The 23,986-nt window shown below is 34.0% G+C and overlaps 1 protein-coding gene across 1 annotated transcript in view; it reads left to right on the plus strand.

Annotated features, from left to right (window-relative positions):
- LOC126744905 (nuclear protein localization protein 4 homolog) overlaps positions 1 to 23,986 on the plus strand; it is a 128,616-nt gene that overhangs the window by 99,345 nt on the left and 5,285 nt on the right. Inside the window, exons 9-10 of the mRNA XM_050452493.1 lie at positions 17,936 to 18,109; positions 18,158 to 18,402. Coding sequence (XP_050308450.1) covers positions 17,936 to 18,109; positions 18,158 to 18,402 — 419 coding nt within the window. The remainder of the gene's footprint in view (positions 1 to 17,935; positions 18,110 to 18,157; positions 18,403 to 23,986) is intronic.

Consider the following 23,986-nt stretch of genomic DNA (forward strand, 5'->3'; position numbering starts at 1 on the left):
GTTATTTTTTTTTAAACACCTCCATATGCAATTTTTGGAAATATTTAAGCTGGCAACTCTAATGCTAGAGCTAACGCTATTAGCATTAAAGTATTTAAGAATTATTTGGTTATTATTATTTGCTCGATTACGATGTAAATGAGGACGTACTCCGCCTACTGAACCAGACTGATCAAACCCGTAGTTTATTCTGGCTATTGTTGAATGGTGGATGTTTTTACCAGGATTCTCCTGCTAAATTCCGCCGCAGTTTCACGAAATGTTCTAACTCCATCGCTAACTAGCCGCACTACTTCAACTCTTTCGTTTAAATTATAATCACCCATAATTGTTCGACAAGCAGTCAAAATGAACTAAATGCATGAAAACTTTGACAAACTGTCAGGAACATTTTCTTTCATAGCATACTTGGGTAAAATTCCCACAAAATAATTTTTAACCAGACACAATCATATCTTTGGAATTTAACAAACAAACTCATAAAAAAACAAACAAATTGAGCCCAGAATAGAATGATAATATGATCGATTGTTGTTTATTGAAGGATATTTCCAACCTTTGTGTTCTCAAGACGCATGCCAATTAGCTAAAAATTTAAAAAATATTCGTATTTGATTAAGAATGTTATTGCGCCTTTTAAAAATTTGACACCAATTTATTTCAACACCCTGTATACTCTCATAACCAAATTTGGTACACTTATGTTTTAAGTGGTCCTGAACAATAATTCAGTACCATTTTTCAAAAATAAATATCGCTAATACTACTTCTCGATTTTTCGCACTTCAAACTTGAATATAGTAGGCCATGCCCTGCTTTCTCTAAATGTCGAACTTGGCTCATAAGTGCCATTTTTGACCATCTATCCAACAAAAAAAAGTTTTTGAAAATTGGTCAAGAAACAAAAATTTTAGAGGGGTGGCTAACCCTTAAGTGGGACACACTGTATAAAGTAACCGAGAAAAATCGTTATGGCAATTTAATAGTTCCGTACACGGAGAGAAATACGACAATTAATAGATTAAAAATGTTATTGGGAATTTGAAATCAAAACTATTACATTATTTTACTGCTGGTATAGTTAAGTTATCCTAATACACATAACAAATGTATGAAAAAATATACTGGGTGTCCCATTTAAAATAAGAAAGTTCGTGTCATTTCCGGTTCAACTGGAAGTGATCAAAAACAATTGAATACGTCAAAATATGCCTTTATAACCATTCTATTGACATACCAAATTTCATTTGTTTATCTTGAAAAATAAAAAAGTTATTGCGTGTTCCCTTTTTCCTATGTCACCCGGTATAGTGCTAACTATAAAAATTACAATTTAGGATAAATAATGGAAAACAAAAAATCTTCTAAACAAACTTTTATTTTTTGAGGAAATAATATTGGCCCATTGTATAATGAAACACAAAAATACATTGGCAATAATTAAATTAAACGTCTTATTAGTTCTGTCATAAGGAGAATTTTTTTCGGCAATACTTTGCTCGGCCAACGTTGCTGGTTTCATAATTGCAGGCTGTATTAAAATATCTAAAAAGAAGAAATATAATAGATACAAAATATATTTTTATGTGCAAAATAGGGTTTCAAGCATAAAATTAATATTAGTTAGTAGGTAAAAATTATAGTAAGTTAACCCATCAAAAGCTAACCTGATTGAATTTTTATGTCCTTTTCCTTTGAGACTTTTTTTGGCGGTCCATCCTCAAGCTGTTCACCTTCACAAGTCCTTTTTGTGGGATTAGGAAATAATGTTGGTAACGCGTTAGGTAACAAACGCTTTCTTGAGGGCCCTGCACTATAAAACTTCTCATCAAAATGGTACTCACAGAGCTTATAGTTCCTGGTACGTTGTTCTCTAGGTATCGAAAACAAGTCTATTCTATAGCAAGCTGCCAGCCATAACTTGGCACTGAAAGTCATAAAATTACACTTCCTGGTACGTTCCTGGTACGTTGTTCTCTAGGTATCGAAAACAAGTCTATTCTATAGCAAGCTGCCAGCCATAACTTGGCACTGAAAGTCATAAAATTACACGTTTAATTCAAAAGCTAAATTTATGTATTTTTTTTAATTACTGCATAGATAAATACCTCTAATTACTGTAATTACGAAAAACAAAAAAAGAAACAACTTATTTTGAGTGGAAACAATTAAAAGAAAAGTTGAACTTACCGATCTTCTTCCTGCGGAAAAGCAAAGAAAGAAACACCACACCCTGTCTTTGAATGACATCCACGAAAAGCACAGGTATAAGGCATATTATACATTTTTTAATAAAATAAAGAGCACAATGACAACACACACAAAAAATAAACACAGAGAAAAATTCAGGCAACACTTGACTAGACTAAACTAGGCGTCGAATATTACCGGACTAACCGACGGCTGGCAGCACAGAACACAAATATAGAGAAATGCGTGTTGCCTAATGAACAGACAGAAATTCTGTTGACAGCTTTATTGACGTTGTTGACAGAGACGGGGGCAACCATCTTGGGTGGCATGTGGCGGGAAATTTAAGCCTGATTTATTGCCTGATATTTAAATTTCCAGTAATTTGCAGAATTACAGAAGTTGACGCGTTAACTGACGAGTGATGAGATATATTTATATAGAATTTTATTTAAAAAAAAACAATATGCTTATCAATTTAGAAATACCCACATTTAATTAAAATCGTTAATTTTGCTGAGAAAAAAATAAAAATATTGCATCTCAGACATACCTCATCACTTTAATCAAGAATTAACACATCAACTAAAATATTATTTAATTTAAATTTGGTTCTCAAGACATTGCTTATTAAGATATTTAGCTATAGATACTTACCAAGAATTATAAATTGGCAGGATAGATATGGGACCAAATTTTAAATAAAAAAAAACAAAACTAAATTGTCTTTTAAATATTTTATTTTAAGATGAAATAAAATAAATTTAACAAAGGGTTTTAAAATGCATAAAAAAAGTTACAATATATTCTAAATTAAATACTGCAAACTGTAAGTATGGTATTAATAAGACCTTTTTATGTAAAAAATAGAATTGTTGCAGGTATAAAGCATAAATAAATATTTAAATGAAAATACTAATTTCTGGATTTTCAAAAAAAATTATCTGCTTTTTTTGTTTCCATAAGTGTATAAAACATTATAAGAAACATGTAACACACATACCTAAATAAAAAATTAAACATATATATTTTTTAACCATCTATACAATAGTAACAAAATAATATATATCCACATATTATGGAAAACAAAATATAAACTCTTAAGACAGAAACTGAACCTATCTCTTGAAATAAATCTGGCTTTTCATTGTAAATAAGTTAATTAATATGACTAGATATAACACAAATACACATGTACAAGTTAATATGCATGTTTTTTTCCATTTTAATTTTTTAGTATAAGAAAATAAAAACAAAATATGACTTTTGATTTTTGGTTAGTCATAATTGGGTAAAGATGTCAAAAGTCAGTGCCGTTGTCTCCAGTAAGTATGGAACATGAAACATAAGAAAACATATTAAGACAGTGTATTGTGTATACTGTATACAATATTATATTTTAATTGGGTTAAAATTAAATCTCCTAATAAGTATTTCATCCTAATGATCCAAAATACATAAGTCTTTATTATTAGTAAGTATTGATTATCACATTAGTTATGATTACAAATTAAGGTTCTAAATAATACCAAAGTTTACAGAATAGAATACTATTATATTGTATTCTATTCTGTAAACTTTAATAATACTTTAAACGATTTTTATAACATGATTTTAATTATGGGTCAGTAAATAAAATAAGACTGTAAACAGCATAGCATTTACTATCAAAATATCTTAGGTAATTTAGGTATTTTAAAAAATAAGATATTACATACTAAAATCTTAGCTAAAAAGTTAAAAAATAAAATTATTCTGATTGTGTATCATGAGTATTAAATGAGGATATTCAAGATAAAATTTTGAAGACATTTTAGATTGTCAAACCTTTCTGTTTTCTAGAATGACCAACACTTAAAGATTGTTGTTGTGGTTTTGAAGTTGGCTTTTGATTTTATCCTTTAAATATTTATAAACCAACCAAAACTTTTTCTCTAAATTGACTAAATGGCTATCCATAAATGTGCATAGCTTAAGGTGGATTAAGTCGATTAGGAAAATCAGTTTTTGAGAAGGATATGACAATCTTGATTTGTCATTATTTTCTTTAAATTGAACAAATAGGTGTTCCTACTCCATGTGAATATCATTTCTACCCAAGAACCAGAAAAGTGTTTGGAGCAAACTCGATAATTGGTGACATTTTTAGTCGGACTTACATGACAGACTAAGATTTTTGTAAGGATGGATTCAATGGAAATTAAGAAAATCTATGATTTCTGTGACAGTCTGGGCAATTCCTAATATACAAACTACTGCATAAAGGATATTTGCCTTAACATCTTAATCTAGATGAAGACAAGGAAAAAGAAATAGTTGATATTTTCCCAGTGAAGGTTCAAGAATTAGAACTGAATTGTAAAAAAAAAGTTAAATTGAGAATGGTGACATAGATATGTCCAAAATAGGATTAAATCTATTGTATTATCATCCTGGAAAATGATAATACATCCAAGATGCACCTAAACATTATTAGAAAACACTTAGGTATGTCATAATTGAAATTTACCTGTCTCCTGCTCTATGTAGTTGCACGATGATTCGATGTTGGCACGTTTGTAAAATAATTCATTAACCCAGGACTCAAAAAAACTACAAAAAGCTATAAATTTACTTAAAAATTTTAAATTGGGAGATAATCATGAGGCTTGGCTTGTTTACCACCCAAAGAGAACTTAAAAAATACGATCGGCAAATACGATAGTTAAAATGTCATTAACGTCACTATTGTCATATTTGATGTACGTCAAAAATTAGACAATGATGTACGTCAAAAATTAGACAGATTAAATCGGCCATCTTGGGTGGCAGACTATGTCGCCCCACCACATTCAACCTTCATACCGGTGGCTGGCAGGGGACCGGCAATAAGACAGGTATACCAAATAAGCTCGCACATGCGCAAGAAAAATCGGTCCCGGCTTTGTCCCTTCTCGGTGGTTTGTTTTTCTCTGGTGGTTGCATACAAACTGATCGAAATTCTTCTGACAAGTCAGCTAGCGTCCTCTCACTCCTCTCGCTTGGCAACGGAAACTGTTGTAACTAACTTGACAGTTTGACGTGCCTAATTGGACCAATCAAAATGGTAGAAAGGCGTGGCCAAATTAAGGCGGGAAACCAAATTTCATTTAATCTGACAATCTTATCGATGGTGTAGCGTGCAAATGTGTTAAGTGCCAAATTGCTAATTTTCCAATAATTAAAATTTAAGCTTTAAGATTTTTCGCATATTGTGAGATCTCTTAGGACCTTTTTTAGGATATAAAAAGTCTAAAAATGCTAGTGTGTCCAGAAGTAATAATAATAATAAAAAAGTTTGTTGTTACTTAGCACCTTTGTAGTACCAAAAAAAAAATTTTTTAAGGAAGTTAATACCACATTGAAAAAACTAATATTTTTATTCAAACAAACACAAAAAATAGTTATCTACCAAAGACAAAGTAAAAAACTTAAACTAATCTTTTATGAGATCTTTACAAAAAAAATGCTAATCAGAGAAGTCAGACTCTTCATTTTGACTTGGAATATTAGACACAGGAATTTCATTTATAATCTGGGTGTATTTATCGGGAATTACTTTAGATTTTAAAAGATAATTCAAATCTTTTTTCTTTTTGTGAAACCGGTAGTCTTGTCATATATTTTTGGTTTAACTCAAAGTTTGTGCTTGTTCTTTTTCTTCCAGCTCTTCCCTTGCAACTTATGTCTATTTCTTCAAAATTTTCTTGAGACAAACTGTATTTATATCGTATTATGGATGGTTTTTCTTTTTCTAAACGTAACCACTTAATATTTAACCAATTTACTTTTTCTTTTTTTGTGTTCATGGTTGTATTAAAAACATAATTATTTACCAGGCTTTGTAAAGCGAAAAAATCGTTAAACTTCAAATTTTGTACAATGTGTTGTTTTGGCCGTATTCTAGAGGCTGCAACTAGCAAACACCACTCGCGGGTCGAGTAGATTTTTTTATGACGCTTAGAGCGTTCGATCGTCGCATGCATTGAGTCGGCCTCTAGATAGGAATGTCCCGACTCCATAAATTTCAAGTCAATTATTTTCAGATGGTTAATATTACTTACTGCATATAACATTGCTGCCGCAACATTTTTATTCCGGTTTTGACCACTATAGGTGTCTGAAAATGATGCAACGTGGCGAACTGTTTCAGTTAAGCCTTTGAGGTATTTTAAGAGACAGGTACCAGGTACCTATCTCCGCACTACCTTTATTACCGTGGGTTGGGTTGGGTTGGGTTGGGTTGGGTAGTACACATTAAGTTTATGTCTATAAAAAATTTGACTATCTCCGGCATGTGGTAGAGGTAGTATCGCCTGGAGATCAAAACTAATTGAACGGAAAGTTTGGCCATGTTCGCTAGCAGCTCTTTTTTTATCTTCAGATTTAATAGTCATTGATTCTTGTTCTCTTTTTTTGTGCTTGTTATACTCTTCTGTAAGTAGTTCTTTGTTTGTAGCGTGATGGTATGCATTGCACTGTGAGCACTGGTCCTTTTTTGGAACATGAAAAGCCAATGCTGGCTCAAAGTCATGAAAAATTTTCTGATATACGAAAAGAGAAACAGGTTATATTTTCTTTTCATTGAAAAAGTGCTCTTTATACAGCCTGTACATGATTGAAATGTTTAATTCTGGCGACAAGTAAAGTTTTTTTGAATATTTTCTACAATAGTGAGACTCTACTTTAGGAAATGAGTCTATATGTTGCCGAACCAACAGTTTTGCCTCATCTGATGTTGTGTGTGGTGGACGAGAGTTTTTCCTTTTGTCAAAACCGGTGTAGAAACCGGTATCAGAACTAATGTTTTTGGCACAATTTTCTACAATTCTATGAGAAATTGCGAAAGTGGTGCAAAAAAAATTACGGCAAACTCTTTGTGGGTTTCTATTTCCATCTTTTAAGAAGAAAACTCTAGACGTTTGCCTATTTTTTGTTTTAGGACTATTTTCCTTTTTAGATATTCTTTTAAATTTTTCTTATTTGATATTTTAAGGAAGTATCTTGTAGTGACAGGGCCCTATAAAATTGTGTTTTTTTTTACGGAAAAGTGAGAATGGCCCCGTAATTCGCTCATGTTAAATGTGGGCGCGTATTTTCTACCAGATTTTAACACTAGGAGAGCTGTTAAAAAAAAAGCTGTGTGAAAGTTATTTATTTATAAGCTATACTACGAACTTCAACCAACTTCAACACATGTAATTAAATGTTTACCTTGCTTTTTTTTCTGGGGCTTCATATGGAACTTCAAGAGCTTTTTTTAATATTATAATTGTTCTGGAACTCATTATCACTAATTAAAACACAAAAAATTAAGACCACGATCCTTCTAAACGTTTACGGGCAATTTCAACAAAATAATATAACCTCACTTTTACATTGTATTTAGTAGCACAAATATGCTAAGTAATGCACTTATATCATATGAAATATTTTCATGAGTTTCAGTTAGTAGTACAAATGTTCTAAGTGCACTTAACACATAAGTTGTAGAAACCTGCATGTAAGAAGTACTTGTTCCTTTTGAAAGATGGCGCTAGACGCTAAAATATACAGTTTTTACTTAGCACATGTGTTCGCAAGGTAGAAATAATAATGTCTTAGAGGGTTTAGGTATGTCAAATAACACGTTATGACCAAAATTGGTACTTAGCACCTTTGTACGCTAGACCATCGTTATCATTTAATCGTCATATCTAAAGCAAACGCCTAATCAAAAAGGTTACTCATCGAGAAAAGAGCCTTTTTGATTAGGTGTTAGCATCAGATATTGATCCGAATTTAAATAAAACTTTTCAGCTTTTTTACATATCTAAATGAGTTAATTTACTGCAATAAATTAACAATAGTGTATGACATATCACCAATTGACAAATGAAAATAAAACAATATTTTTCTTTAATACATTCATTATTTAATTTTCCTGAAAAAAAAATTACTTAAAATAGTATACATAATATACAATAATTTATTATAACATAACAGACATTATATAAATTAGAATTAATCTAAAAATGTTTTAAAGTATTTTGTTAGCACTGAACTACCCTAATTTTAAACAGATTAGAAAAGGTTATCAAAATTATTTCTCTTATAATTATAATATTTTCTCATCATACATCTAAAGGATGCCTTTATTTAATATGTAATTGTATCGGTTTCCTAAAGAAAACTTAATCAGATTATAAAAATTAATTTAAAATTCTATAGCAGAGTTTATCTTAAAATTTTATTTATTATTTATCTAAAGAAACAATATATCCAAAACAAAATAAACTCTTTTAAAATGAAAACAACTTTTCAGTATAAACATATTATGTCACTTACATAGTATTATATATGTATATTTGTTGGTCTCTTTTAATACTAACATATCTTGGAACTATAATATTAATAAAAACCCAATCAAGGACAAATGTTTACATAAAATAAAACGAAACTCTTTAAAAAACACAAGTTGTAAGAAAAACATTAATTCTGATCCATTCCGGGTGCTCAGGTCTCTTAGTCTCTATACCTATGTCTCGTCTCAGTGAACACAGAAAGTGGTATGATATGATTATTAAATAAAATTAAAAAAATAGGCAGTGTAAACCTTATAAATCAATTTACTAAATGATTCATGTGAAAAAAAAGCCAAAATAAATGTTTAAATAAATATGTATTGTAGTGTAAAGCCAGCAGTATCAGCATTATTAAAATTTGTGGAGAACTGATCAGAAGAAATTCTATAGCTCAAAGTCTTAATAAAATTTACATTGCATATCTTGCGCTCTCCATGTTTTTCTTGTAATATGAACTGAAGGAAATTAAAAAAATCTTTTATTACCATGTTTCTCAGAACCATTTAAAATATACATACTCTTACATCAAGGAAATTGTCAGGAGAATTTTAAATCAATTTTTAATGATTGAATAGAAAGTGAGAAGCCAGACATTTTGTAATATGTATTTATAATAATCAAGTTAAAAATTAAATACTTGAAAAGCGAAACTTCTTCATTGAAATCAACTGAATTTGTCTTTATTAAAGCCTAAAGATTGACAATACAAAAACATAATAGTAATAAATAAAATCAATTTTCTCACCAGAAACCTGGAATTGCTTGCTGCAAATCAAATAAAACATTACTCCTAATATTGAAAGAGAACTTTTTAGAAAAAAAAAGTCACGAATTTAAAATAACATCCTTAAAACAAATAGCAAACTCAACCCACCCTTGCATTCATTGAAATGAAAAACAAACTCAAATGGTATGACAATGACAAATGATGTTCTATCAGTCAATGTCACCAACTATCTGTTAGCTCCCTGTCAATCTTGCCAAGCAAGATGGCCGACATACGATTCCGGTTTTTACCATACAAGCTTCATACATGTGGTTTGCGCCATACTCGCAATGAATTGAATCCACAGGTAGAATTTTGTTTGCTTATAGAAATATCGATGTACATATTTTGTGTCTATATAGAGGCATCTGGTGGATGCCAGCAGTACCTGAAACGTATTGATTTTGTAGATATCTGTAGTATACTTTTTTTTTGTCAAAGGGACGTAGAACTTTCAAAAAAATGATGAGAAATTTTAAAATTTGGGACTTAAGTTTAACTTCCATCATCCTGATAGAATTATTATTCTGCAAGTTGCCTATTGGAAATAAAAGTGTTCGGTGATCACGGTGATCTGAGGATAACAGTGATCTCCGAAGAGGAGCATACATTTTTTGATTCTCTTATAAAGGTATAGGATGGATACAAATTGCTTTATTTTCAATAGCGTTGTTTCTTAATAGTTGATATTGAGGTTTTGGCAAATGCGTATTTACCATTAGAGCAAGTGCCTTATCGGAAGAAACCTGGGAAGAATAATTATTAAGAACGTATTGCTTAAGAAATTTGTTGCGGGTTTAATTTGTTGACTTGACGACTCAGAAGTCTTAGACAATAAATTTGCTGCTAACCAATTTTTTAGAAGATCTAAACAGTATCTACTCTAGCAGCAAATAATAGCTCACTCGTTTCATAAGATTTCATCAGAAGTTTTAATCTATTGTTATCTTCCTGCATAGCCCAGATCCTCAAATTGTGATTTTGGTGCTCCAACAGAAATTTTAACAGTCAACTTAACAGATAGTATATTCAAACCTTTTTTCATCTATTCCTTATTTTGTGCCATAAATCTCGTTTTTGTTCTCTTTTTAGCCAGCCATCTCTTCTTAAATGAATGAAAATAACGATTCGTCAAAGTTGAGACCTGTTGCTTATCCTGCTTTCGGCATTTTTCGCACAAAATAGTCATCAATTTATCTTTAACATGATTTTTTTCATAGCTTAAATAACATTCATGTTAAAATTTTTTTGTAAAGTAACAATAAAAAAATCTTTTGCAATATTTAGGCTATATTTTTAAATAAATAAAACGAAAAATTCTCAAGTTCTCCGCCACTGAAAGTTTATTATAAGCAAATTTAAATGGAATTAACCTGAAGTCTAATAGGAGCGCGGGACCAAATATTAAGGAAATCGGAAATATATTTAATAGATTATGAGGAGATGTTAAAATATCTATTTTTAAAGCTGTTTATTTGATCAATAGCTATAAATAATTTTAAAAAAATGTGGAGTGGTACCTGGAGGCAATTTTGGCTTGATTGATGGCTCTTTAAAGTTGTCTTTATTTTTGGAAATAGAAACGTCACACGCGTTTTTTTCGGATTGCTTCACGTAAACATCGTTAAACTTGTAGGTAGTACTTCTTATTGACCGTTTGGCCTCATGGCAAGAATTCATATTGTACTGTGTAATTAAAATCGAAGAATAGGGTAAAAGGAGGAGAGATGGACCACATTTAAAAAAATTAAACGTGCTTCTTTAATAAAAAAAATAACAAAATTGGAAAAAATATATATAACATAACATAACATTGGTATTTCTTTTGGTATAAGTAGGAATTAAAAATATTAATTCTAAGCCCTTACAAATATACATAATGGTTGGATATACGGACCATGCTATACTTTCTTTTTTTTGGTGGCTACAGTTTTTCCACAAATATTGCAAAGGTTAACGAAGCCAGAACAAGTTTCATGTAACCAACGTTTACAAATAATACATTGCAGCCATTCGTCTTTTTTAGACGTTTGGTTATAGTCCTCCTTGCAACCGACACATTCATTTTCTAAATCACTAAACTTTTCTTCACCACTGGAACTGTCATCAAGAGTAACGTCATCTTCAGACACTGAAAATTCACTCACCTTTCTCTTACTTTTTAATTTTCTTACAGGTTTTACGTTCTTTTTGAGTTGTGCATCTTTCTTATTTTTTATAAATTCCTTGGCTGTTATCTCTCCGGATATTTTTTTACGAACTCTTTTCACTGCTGCAGATAAAACAGGTACTGATGACTTGTTAGGGTTGATGGGTAAGGCTTTTAGATTTTGAATTCCGAAGGGGCCTGGTTGAGGAGACTCAGCTCTAACTGATAAGTTATCCGTCTGGACCGTCTGTAATGTTTCTGTTTCAGGACTTTCAAGGGGTGTCTGTGTTAAAAAAGCATATTCCGGGATAATTAACGGATTAAATGGATAAATCCCAGTGGATTTGAATGCAGAGGCCGCATTTTGAACAGTTACTGAGTTTCCCCATGCTCGACCTAACAGCTAACCAAATTGAAGACGATTAAGGACCCTGTTTGGGTTATTTTGAACCATAAAACGGCTTTCAGCGTAGAAGTTGCTTTTAAGAGATTTAAAGAAGGCGCGATCAAGAGGCTGCAGGTGAAGTGAGTGGTATGCGATGGTAAACAAAACAAAATTGTATCATTTTGCTCAGCAAATTCTAGTAGGTCCAGGTTGGTCGTATGGGACGTGTGGCCATCTACTATTAGTAAAGTTTTACCCGAGGGCGAGTTAGCAGATTTTTCCGACATTCTAATTTTAGAACCCAGTGGCATACCTTCATGCCAGTATTCTTTTTTATTTTTTCCTTTGAAAATACAATATGGGGCGAAAAGAGTGCCTTCTGCGCTACAACATGCTATGACACTAATTGTCTCACCCTTTTCCCCAGGGCTTACGCTTGGAACACATTTTGATCCTTTTTCGGCTTGTGCCTGACCAGCGCTAGTGTTCAGCTGTAATCCTGTTTCGTCTGTATTGAAATGCTCGGGTTTATCATAAAAATTGTGTTCAGTGATAATTCTCTGTAGATATGAAAAGTAATTATTAACGGTTTCTCTTGACATTCCCAAAGCTCGCGCAATTGAGGTGTTCTCGGATTTTCTGATTGAAATTTCAGGTCTTCGCTTTAAAAACAGTTCTAACCATTTTTGGCCAGCTTTACCTAAAAAAGACGATAATAAATTAGCAATGTGGTTTTAATTTTTTTTAAATACCTTCTTTTTTATTAAATTTATTTGGAATCCCCAATCGTTCAGCTAAATTAAACGACATGATTCTTACTTCTGTTCTGGTGGGTGCACAGCCTTCCTTTTACAGTTTTTTTATGTGACTGACTATTTTTGTTTCGACGTTCGAGCCCAAAGAACAATCTGGCCCTAGACGATTACAGCTATCGATGTTATTTGCTTTTAATCTGCGCTTAAAAGTTGTTTTTGGGATTCCAAATGCTTTCGCGGCTTCGTTAATGCCCATACCGCCATTCTTCACAGCATCAACTGCATCACCTAATGCTCTAGCCGTCCAAGAACCTCTTTTAGGTGCGTTTTGTTTTCGGATATTTTTATTGGGCATAATCCTAAAACAAAATAGGCTGGTCCAACTCTCCTCCACTTAAGTGGGCCATCTATCCTTAAATAGGAGGATAGATGGACCAGAGTCTAGGTTCTAAAATATGCCGATTAGAGCTACGATGCTCTCTAGTACATCTTGTATATGGTATTTAAACACTAATCCAAAAAAAATCGGTTAAACTTACCTGATTTAAAAAAAAAATAGGATTCTCAAAACTGATATAAAATGTTTGCACGTGGTGATTTCAGCTATCGTAAATAACATTCGCGAAGGTGCGTTATAATGCGTTCCAGTCGCCGTCTCAAAGGCAACTGACGCTAAGAAATAGTGATGCGAAGAGTCCGGATTAATCGTCCGTTCAATCCGAATATCAAATTAGTCCGAATCAATCCGGATATCTAAATCGTCCGGATACACGCCGCCCGTTCGACCGACAATGAAATAAAAGCTTGCACGAAGTGACACGAAGTTCCACGTTCCACCGGCTAAGAGAATCCGAATTAAATCGTCCGGACAAATAACCCGGCAATCGGCAATATAGTCGCGTCGCCTTGTCTAAACCTATTGCTTTATCTATCCTTATTGTACTCATTTAGAAACATAAGAGACACTATGAGAACGCTCAAACTTTTTAAGGGTCGCCTGACCTTCAGAAGTTTTTTTGTAAACAAAGCATTTTTGTAGGGATATTTTGCATAGTTTAAAATACACTTGATTTATTACATACATAATTAGCTATTTTAGTTTTAACATCATGTAAAAATGCGTAAAAACGAAATGTCTAATGGGTTGCATAATGCATACCTTATATTCGAAAAACAGCTATAAAAAACGTTTATCGGACGGTCGAGCATCGAGCCCGAAACATGGCATAATTTGCCGAACGGGCGAGACATCGAGCGGATGAATTAATCCGGATGAAAAAACCGAATTTTCAATTCATCCGAATCAATGCTGTCCGGACATTGAATTAATCCGGATTTTTACAACACTACTAAGAAACAGAACGGGACAGGTTACTCTTGCCCTGTTGCCAAAACTTGCCGGATATTTTGAGTAGACCGCCTACCCTCCTGGTCCATCTCCCATCCTTTTACCCTACAGTGACCATAATCTTCAATCATGTTTGACCACAATTGTCGAGCCTTTTTCGGTCTGGGCGATCCAGAAGGCCTGCACTGGGACGATTCAGCCTAGTTTCGACTTCATATTTTAAACCCCTATGTTTTGTCACCTGTTATAATACGTTTCAGTAATTCTGCATCGGTGTTGACTTCATTAAGTGATTCCATTCGGTGCTGTTTTTGTTCAAAATTCAACAATTTTGAAACAAATTTTGCTGCTATGCGTTTCATACCGAAAACAAGTAAACTCACCAGGTATTTGTTAACATTTCACACACTTTTTACACTCTTCATTTTTTACGTAAACGTTGATACAAATTCTTTGAATAATTTTTCTTTAACAAACGAAAATCTCCGGGCTCATATAAACACCTTGCCACTAATAAAATAAGCAATCAATACACCTGAACATTTTATCATATTGGCAATGCAGCGAATAGCAGCTGTGCTTCGTCATTCCAGAATTTTCGCAGTGACATAAGCGGGTACATTTTTTTGTGCACGTCTCTGGAACCGCGTGAAAGATCAGCGAACCTTCCGGTACCATGGTCAGCTGAAAAGCTCATAAGGGGCCGCGGCACACTTGAAATTAAGTTGGAAATATTGGCGCGATATTGAAATTAAATGATACAATATTTTAGAGACATATGTGCCAACATTACTTAAAAAATGGACTCTCCAAACCCTCTAAATTTAAAAATTCCCTTTATTTTCTAAACACATTTTTCAAAGTAATTTTTTTTTTTAACACTTGATAAAGATATTTTACAATTAATAACGGACAGTTTCAGAGGGTAAATTATAAATTCATTTATAAAACTTTTTCTGGAATTTAACTAAAGTTAAAAAAAAATAAGAAAATGTATTTGTAACTTTTTGAGGATAAACTATTTGAAGCCTTTAAATTCTTGATATTATCGCATAATTTCTTATAAAAAAAACTGTGATTTAAAAAAAAAATTATTTCAATTAACTATGTTTCAAAGCGGGCAATAACTAGGTATTAATTTTAAATATTGCTAACTCGGTTAAAGTATCAAGGAAAAAAGTTTTTCTTATTATTATCGAAACAATAGTATAGTTTTTTGTTCCACTATGTAATTGTAATATTTTGTTATTACAGTACTTTTTGAGGGTTTCTAAATCAAATTCAAGATTTTTTACACTTTCAGTACACTCGCAACAGGTGAAAGACAGAACGTATTTAATATATACTAACCTATTAGTAGTATTAATTTTATTATGTTGCCTTTTCGAATACTTTAGTACGAGTATATTATGTCAATACAGGGTGTTGAAATTTTTCAAAAAAATCGTCAAAAAATAGTTTTTTTTTCTCTCTATATTAAAAACGCTTAAAGCGTTTTAAATGGATTTTTTAGGTTTTAAATGATAGGTGGTGAGTAAAATTTAACTTGTCCAGGGAGTACACCACTGTTTTTTTGAAAAAAAAAAAATTTTTCTTTTAATATCTTGTTTATTTTTAACAAAACACAGCCCTTGCATTTTTGCGCTCCGACGCACCGTTTTGGCGCAAAAAAAATAAAATTCATACCAGGGTTCTTTATTTTTTTATTTTTATTTAAATTTTAGCCAAATTTTTAGGGTAATCTCCTATAATAAAATAAATAATAATAATAACAAAGTGTGTCCATGTTTTGTTATGTTTAGTGTCGATGTAAACCTACTATGGTATTTTTGCGGTATGGCATTCACTTTTATTAGGAGATCGGATCGAAAGTCAATTATTGCAGAAGATCGAGATACCATAGCCAATTGCAAATAATGTTGTCAAGAATATAACATGAACAAGAGAAAAATAAATGACAGTTATCAAACAAAAGTAAAAAATTTATTAATTAATTATTAATTAGTTGTCTCTAACTGTTTTAAAAGAAAACTGGTAAAAATCAATCTTCTTGGATTGGATGAGCTTGCAGATATGCATCTTCTGTATGGAGAAGTGCGAGGAAATGCTTTGTTAGCACAGTGTTTTCCAGATCGCGAATTTCTCGAACACAGAACGTTCGTAAGTTTTATTAGAACTCATACATGATCACTGGTAAAACTGGTTTTTTCCCTATCACATTTTTAGATAATTAATGTTTTAAAATTCGATGGTTTTTCACTACAGATTGATCGAATAGTTGCAAGGCGGTGCCCGGTAAGAGATGCTATAGGGGATGAACTTATGGGACGTATTCAAATTAAGCCCAATAGTAGCAGTCGTAAGTTAGCTTCAAAAGTTTGTTGTGCGAAAAACACCGTGCACCGAGTACTGCATGCACAGCCATAATCTTTATCCATTTAAACTGCAAAAGGTGCAGCATCTTATTCCTGCATATGCTCCTCGTCGTCTTAAGTTCTCCAAATGGTTTCTCCGTCAAACAGAACAAAACGTTAATATTCCACGTTTAATCCTCGCAATAACCACGAGTGGAGCGATCAAAACTCCTAATCGAACACACTAGAGCGTATCAGCAGAAATTTCACATTAATGTTTGGGCAGGTATTCTTGGCGACCACTTAATTGGGCCGTATCTTCTACCAGATTACCTTGCCGGTAATAGTTACTTAGTATTTCTGTGAGATGTTTTGCCGGGCCTAATGAAAGATGTGCCTCTCTAGTTGCGGAGGGAACTCTGGTTACAACATGATAGCTCTCTCTAGATCAGGCTTACAACAACAGGTGGATTGGTAGAGGTGGTGCAGTGCCTTGGCCAGCAAGGTCACCTGATCTGGCACCTCTAGACTTTTTTGTCTGGGGCGCCATGGAACAGCTTATCTACGCAACACCTGTAACCAAGAAAACCTAGTTGCTTGAGTTGTGGTGCCTGCGGACTTTCTGAGAAACGATCCAGGGATCTCACTCGCGTACGGGCACCTTGGGTTAACAGGTGCAGAAAATGTTTGGAAATGCCTGGAGGTCACTTTGAGCATTTGGTTTGGATTGTTTTATTTTTTTATTGTTTAAATTGTTTTTTTTTTATTATTTAAATTGTTCTTTTTCAATTGTTTTTTAATTTTTTTCTGTTAAATTGCTTATTGTTTAGTTAAATTATTAATTTTTTATTGTAATGATATTAAACTTTTCGTTGTGACAAAAAAGTTTTGAAGTTTTAGAGAATTTTATGTTATTGCACGAAAACGGTGCGTCGGAGCGCAAAAATGCAAGGCATGTGTTTTATTGAAAATAAACAAAATATATCGATTTTTTTTTTAAAAAAAAACTGGCGTATCTTTTTTTTTATAAAAAAATGAACATAAATGTGCCGCAAATTCGTCCCTGGACAGGTCAAATCACCTGCAATTTCTTAAAAAGTGCCTCACCACCTATTATTTAAAACCTAAATATTTCATCGCTATAAGCGTTTTTAATATAGAGGAAAAATATGTCAACACTCTCTGCCTCTATTTTGGAAACGAGGCACTTCCGACCAGCAATGTCCTATCTCAAACTACTTTTTTATGGCTCCTGTATATACTCTAGCATTTTTTGACTATTTGAAAGGGGACAATCTGTATAGTTACAGTTGTTTTATAAATTGGCGTAAAAAATAAAACAAATATATGAATAATGTACCGTTTTAAGAATATGAACTTTGGCCCGATATCCCTAAAGCGCAACACTGTGTATCGTACCTAATTAAAATATAAAAATAAATAATTCTAGATATTAGAATCTGGTAAATGGTTTAGATGTTGAAAAATCGTTAACTTTTACGTTCTCTACCGAGATCAAGTGCTTTTCCTTTACATTTTAATTGTAATTTTCTCTATATCAGCGTATTTAAACATCATAACTTCCGTATAAAGTATTGAATTTTTATTAAAATGTTTTTTTTTCAGGAAAAAGATTCCTACGGCAACGAAGTGTCTCGATTAGCCAGACCTCTTCCGGTAGAATACCTATTGGTGGACGTCCCAGCTTCCACACCAGTTACGCCCGTGTACACCTTCAATCCGGACCCTTCCAAACAAGCATTTCCTGTCGAAAACCGTTTTATCGATGGTCACATACAAGTAAAAACTACAAAGATATGTGAACCACTCTAAAACTTCTTTTTGTAGGACTTTAACGCTCTGGCATCGTACCTTCAACAATTTGCCTTTGATGAGTTTTATGAAGCCATCTGCGATTTTCACCTGTTGATTTACATTGCTACCATGGACATGCTGCCCATGAAAGATTCTTTAGGACCCCTTTTGGAGGCTCTCAAAAAGAAGGATGAAAAAGCGGCGACAGATTGGAGCAGGTCAGAACAGTGGGCCACTCTGGAACAGTTAATTGCTGCCAGTTCGCCACCACCTTCACGGTAAGTAAAAATAAGTATATTTTAATAAAGGCAATGCATAGTTGCCGTCTACGATCATCGCTTTTTGTTTCATCTAAGCGGAATAGTGCAGACCTTTAAGAATTGTTGAGTGCTGTATATTATACAACATGTACCAATATTTTTTAGCATTATTATTTTTTTTTCATAATATTTTTTACAATTCAGCATATCTATGTATATATAAACTAATTTTAAACACTATTAATAAAAATCATCTTTTTGGTAAGAAAAATAGAACTGTACTTAATATAATCAGAAAGATAATTGACTAATATACATGGTGTTCATTTGAAAACTTCCCACCACGGATTTATCGAAAACCACTGTTTAAAAAAAAACGCCGAAATACGTCAAAAGGTTTGTCAAGGGAGAGACAACTTTCTAACCTAAAATTACTTCACCCCCTTTCACCCATTGCCCCCCAGGGTCATCCCCTTAAAAATTTTAAATGGCAAGGGTTATCGAGTAATAGCTTGTTTAAAAGGTCTTTCGAAGTCTTTTATTTTGGCGTTTGATTTTTTTAAGTCGGTGAATTCGTTTTCGAGAAAATTAGAAAAATCTTTGTTTATCTTAATTTGTTCAGATAGAAAACAAAAACATGAAAATATCAGTTTTTATTTCAATAAGTGTGCAAAATGTTGCCCGTGTTTGGCCAAACAATGATATAGGCGATGTTCAAATTCCTGACGGACATTTTCAAAAAGATATTGTGGGATATCATATGGCAGCTGTCGATGATGCGTTGACGAAGTTCATCCAAACTTTCATGTTGGGGAGTAAACACAATAGATTTCAAATGACCCCATAGAAAAAAGTCTAACGGCGTTATCTCAGGAGATCTATCAGGCCATTCTATAGGCCTCCTTCGCCCTATCCATTTTTCTGGAAACTCGTTGTCTAGCCATTGCCCAACGGGAAGAACATAGTGAGGAGGAGCGCCGTCTTGCTGAAAATATATTTCAGCCTCATCAAGTATAGGGTTTCCATCATCATCGATTTGGTTTTCAATGGATTCAGTGATAAGCGGATTGATGGTATTTTCCAACATATCCAAATAAATGTCTCTATTTAAATTTCCGTTAATAACTAATGGCCCAATCACTTTATTTCCTTAAATGCCTGCCCATACATTCATTTTTTGAGGGTACTGGGTATGCCCTTCTACAAATGCATGAGGATTTTCATTGCTCCAATATCTACAGTTATGCTTATTAACAAATCCATTTAGATAAAATGTGCATTTATCGCTGAAGCAGATATTCTTTACATGTATAGTTATCATTAATCGCTTCAGTCATTTTTTCACAAAATTCAACTCGCCTATCGAAATCGTCTTCGGTTAACTCTTGCAATATTTTCATTTTGAATGGATGAAATTTATGAAGTTTGGTAACTGTGTGAACAGAGCCTAATGAAATTCCAGTGGCAGCAACAATTTTGCGTAATGAAGTATTAGGATTTATTCCAAAATGACCCAAAACTTCAACTTGAGCAGCTTTATCCAAAATTCGCCGATGATCACGTTTTTTATTTGCAACAGATCCAGTTTCAGTAAACTTAGTAACAAGGTCCAAAACATATCTATGCGAAGTTATCTTCTCCGGATGTTTGGCGTTAAATTAAACGTGCCAGCAGTTTGCCGAGCACATAGATTTTGGGCACCATAAATTAAAATAATTTCCACTTTTTCGGCTAGTGTGTAAACCATTTTGGAAGTAAAATCTTCAATTCAACAAATAAATTTTCACTATTCCAAGACTGTCACAAATCTAACTGACGGCAAAATAAATTCTTTATTTTCCTTAGCAACTATGAATAACTAAGCAGGTATAACAATAAATACAGTTCGCCCAGGATATCTGTGTTGATGAAAAGAATGCGGAAAAAAAATCAGGTTATTTAGTTTTTTCCACGTCTACTTCGGAATTGCTGTTTATGTTGGTAGTTTTCGTTTTGAATTATAAACGAATTGTAGATTAGGCAAACCCTAACGGGCAACATTTTGAACACTTATTGAAATAAAAACTGATATTTTCATGTTTTTGTTTTCTATCTGAACAAATTAAGATAAACAAAGATTTTTCTAATTTTTTCGAAAACGAATCGACCGATTTATAAAAAAAATCAAACGTCAAATTAAAAGATTTCGAAAGACCTTTTAAACAAGCTATTACTCGATACCCCTTGCCATTTAAAATTTTTAAGGAGATGACCCTGTGGGGCAATGAGTGAAGTAAATTTAGGTTAGAAAGTTGTCCCCCTTGACAAACCTTTTGACGTATTTCGGCGTTTAAACAGTGGTTTTCGATAAATCCGTGTTGGGAAGTTTTCAAATGAACACCCTGTATGTGAACGCCGCGCTCGACACCACTCTCCACCACTAATAGAAGCAAAAATATGAAAAATGTTGTTTTTTTGTATTTTAACTTGTGATTTAGATTTTTTATGGCAACTTAATGTATTGATTTTCGGACATAAGACCTGAGATGGCCGAACCGATATAATTATACAGGGTGGTCCAGATCTTAACCACGTATTCTACGTTAAAAAAAGCCCCCTTTGTCATATAAACATGTGCTGAGAAATGCTTCTTCTCCGAGATACAGGGTGTTAAAATTGTGACGTCCATACTGCATCAAAACTGAATATTTTTAGACAAATAAATGAGAGAACAGTGGTTTTTCCATAAAGAATAATAAAAATTACTCTTGAAATCCTCATTTAATTTAAACATCTGATATAGCAATAAAAAGCTTACTGCGGTTTTGTAACAGTTTTCTAAGACTAGGCAAATTCAACACACACAGACGCAACTGCTATTTTTACGGTAGTAGTAGCCTTTTCGCCAACCCCAGAATCACCCACCCCTACGCCTCCACTCCCAATGCGCGGTCTTCACTGAGTCGGCCGGTCCTTTTAATAAAGCCTTGCACGTTGTCCCAGTCCAGATCTTTAAGATCTTCCCGCTAGAGTGTCGTTGCTCCGAAAATTTTCCTTCTTAGGCGACTCTACCTATCACAGATACCTAGTATGTGGTATATGAAGTTTCCTCCCCTGTACCGCAATTCGGACAAAGTGGGCTTTCTCTTATACCAAGAAGGTGTAGATGCATGTTTAGACTGTTGTTCCCGGTCAGGATTCCCACCAAGTCTTTGATACTTTGTCAGGTCTTTGTTGGCAGTCGCCTTGCTTTAGAGCCGTCATGGTCTGGTATTATTTCCTTGGCCTGTCTACATCCTTCTGTCCTTCTCCAATTCTTCTTGATTTTTCCCAGGCCCAATTATTAAGTGCCTGGGAGATTTGTTTTTTGCTAAGACCGAGACAAGGTTCGGAGCCTACGAAGGGGTTAACGGAACCTTGTCTTGCCAGTTCGTCGGCCCGCTTATTGCCCTCGACACCTTGGTGTCCTGGGACCCATGTCAGTCTCACTTCCTTGTGTGCTGCAACCCTTTCCAAAGCGTCTCTGCATTCCTGGACTAGCGCTCAGCTGGCCCTGGGTTTCTGAATCGCCTTGAGGGCAGCTTGTCTATCGGAGTAGATGCAAATCCCCTCATTATCTTCCAATGCCTCTCGTTTGTTGGCTACTTTGAGTATAGCAAACACCTCCGCTTGGAAAAGTGTGGTGTGTTTCCCTAGCGGGAAGGATTCCTCTGTGTTCGTTTCCATCCTGTATACTTCGGCTCCGGCTGAATTGGTCCTCCGTGTACCAGGCCTGGAAACCACTTGGCTCTTTAACTTGGTTCGCCGACCATTCTTCCCTTGCCGGGATTTCGACTTGAAACCTCTTCTTTAACCTTAGTTTGCCACTTTCTGTAGTGCATCTGGATGTCAGAATTGGTATTGTTACATGCAGATTTTGCCCTAAGCATGTAACATGGGATTTCATATAAATTCGGGCAAAAGTTTAGGTAAGGTTTTGGTATTGGCTTGAAAGGGTTGTGTGATTTACAGTTTTATAAATGGAATTTGGAGTTTGATAGTAATGCAATTTATTGCTTGCTATATTTCCCTTCAATTCTTCAAGTTAAGTTTTAGTAAATAAACGTGCCTTGACATCTGGTTTCTAACCCTACCAGCCGATTGACAGTAATGACTATTGACACACTTGTTGTTGTGGAGGTTTGGCAGCGTTGCTGTTTCCCATTAAAGTTTGGTTTCCATTTGGCGGATGACGGAGCGTCATAAATCAGGCAGAGCGACGTAAGAGGAAAATTGGAATTTCGTAGCCCCGTTGGGAAAATGTTGTTAGTTTTCCACGTTTTAGTATCCGAGCAGTATCATTTTGCTGTGGTATTGCGGAATTTCTATTTTGATAGAGTGAGGCTCCGCGTAGTTTGCACCAAGAGGCAGGGTCAGATCGTGTTGAAGAGAGAGACAAGTTCACTGCCAGTGTCACCTGTCACTGTCTGGTCAGTTGTCAGTTCCTTGTCCAGCCTGTAGCCATCCCGTTATCAGAAAGAACAGTCGACATTTTGTGGTTTTAAGGAAAATTTAAGTTCATCTTGCCGGTAATTCGGTTGAATGGAAAAATATTCCTCCCAAGTTTTGGGGTTTAATTTGATGAACGTCTAGTGGGAAGTTGTAGCCGAGAGGATTTCGGATTGACCTGATATTTTTGGATTTGGTCGGCTGCTCCCACACCATTTATGGGATTTTGAAATTTTCTAACCACAAAACGAGACTCTAGGCCTCGCTCACCACCTTAGGTATGTAGCAACATGTTGGTAATTGCCATAGAATTGATTGTGTGTTTATTTTACTGATTTTTTTTGTCCTCTATTTTAGAGGCCTCTCCTTTTTCTCATTCTCTCCTCTATTCTCTGGTCTCTTCCTATTCTCTGGTTTTTTCTGGTCATCCCAACACTGTTGGCAACCGGCTGAAGTGAGCCTCAACACAGCCTGGACTGAGCATTGTACTGTGGCTCTGCGATTTTGGATTGGAACTTGCCTGAAATCGACTTGCCCATGTGGTCGTTACCCTGGTTGTAGCTGACTGGTTCCAGAGCTGTCGAGTTAAGCTACCTTAGCCAAAATACACAAGAGATTAGAGGACACGCAAGTTTTTGCACATTTTATTTTATTTTTCTCTTATTGAACGGTTTGATTTAGGGTTGGGGGTTGATTTATTAATTTGAATTTTATGGGTTTATTTTCTTTTATGTAAAACAAAAACGTTAAGGAGTTCTTGCTAAGTCTATTAACATTAACCTGAGGGTTTTCATTTGAGTCGAGCATCGACATAATTGGTTTTGACATTGAGCCTGGATCACCTTGTAAGGGATCGGCTACTTGCTACAAATAACATATTTAGTCATAATGTTGGTTGTTGATTAATAGGTTTTATTGCACCAACGTACCATTAATAGGCTTTCAAAGTCGAACCTTACCATTTAAAAGTTTTATTTATTAATGTGACTTGACTAGAGTTTGTAAAAGGTATTTTAGGGCCAGTGAGGTATTGTGAATTAGGCTCCAAACATATTACTTCTTGTAAACAACACGTGATCACGTTTTGGATTTTCCCCTTGAACAGTAGTTCAGTGCGGATTTGTTTTTTTTTCTT

The sequence above is a fragment of the Anthonomus grandis genome, chromosome 15, assembly GCF_022605725.1.
Source record: "Anthonomus grandis grandis chromosome 15, icAntGran1.3, whole genome shotgun sequence".
NCBI lineage: Eukaryota > Metazoa > Arthropoda > Insecta > Coleoptera > Curculionidae > Anthonomus > Anthonomus grandis.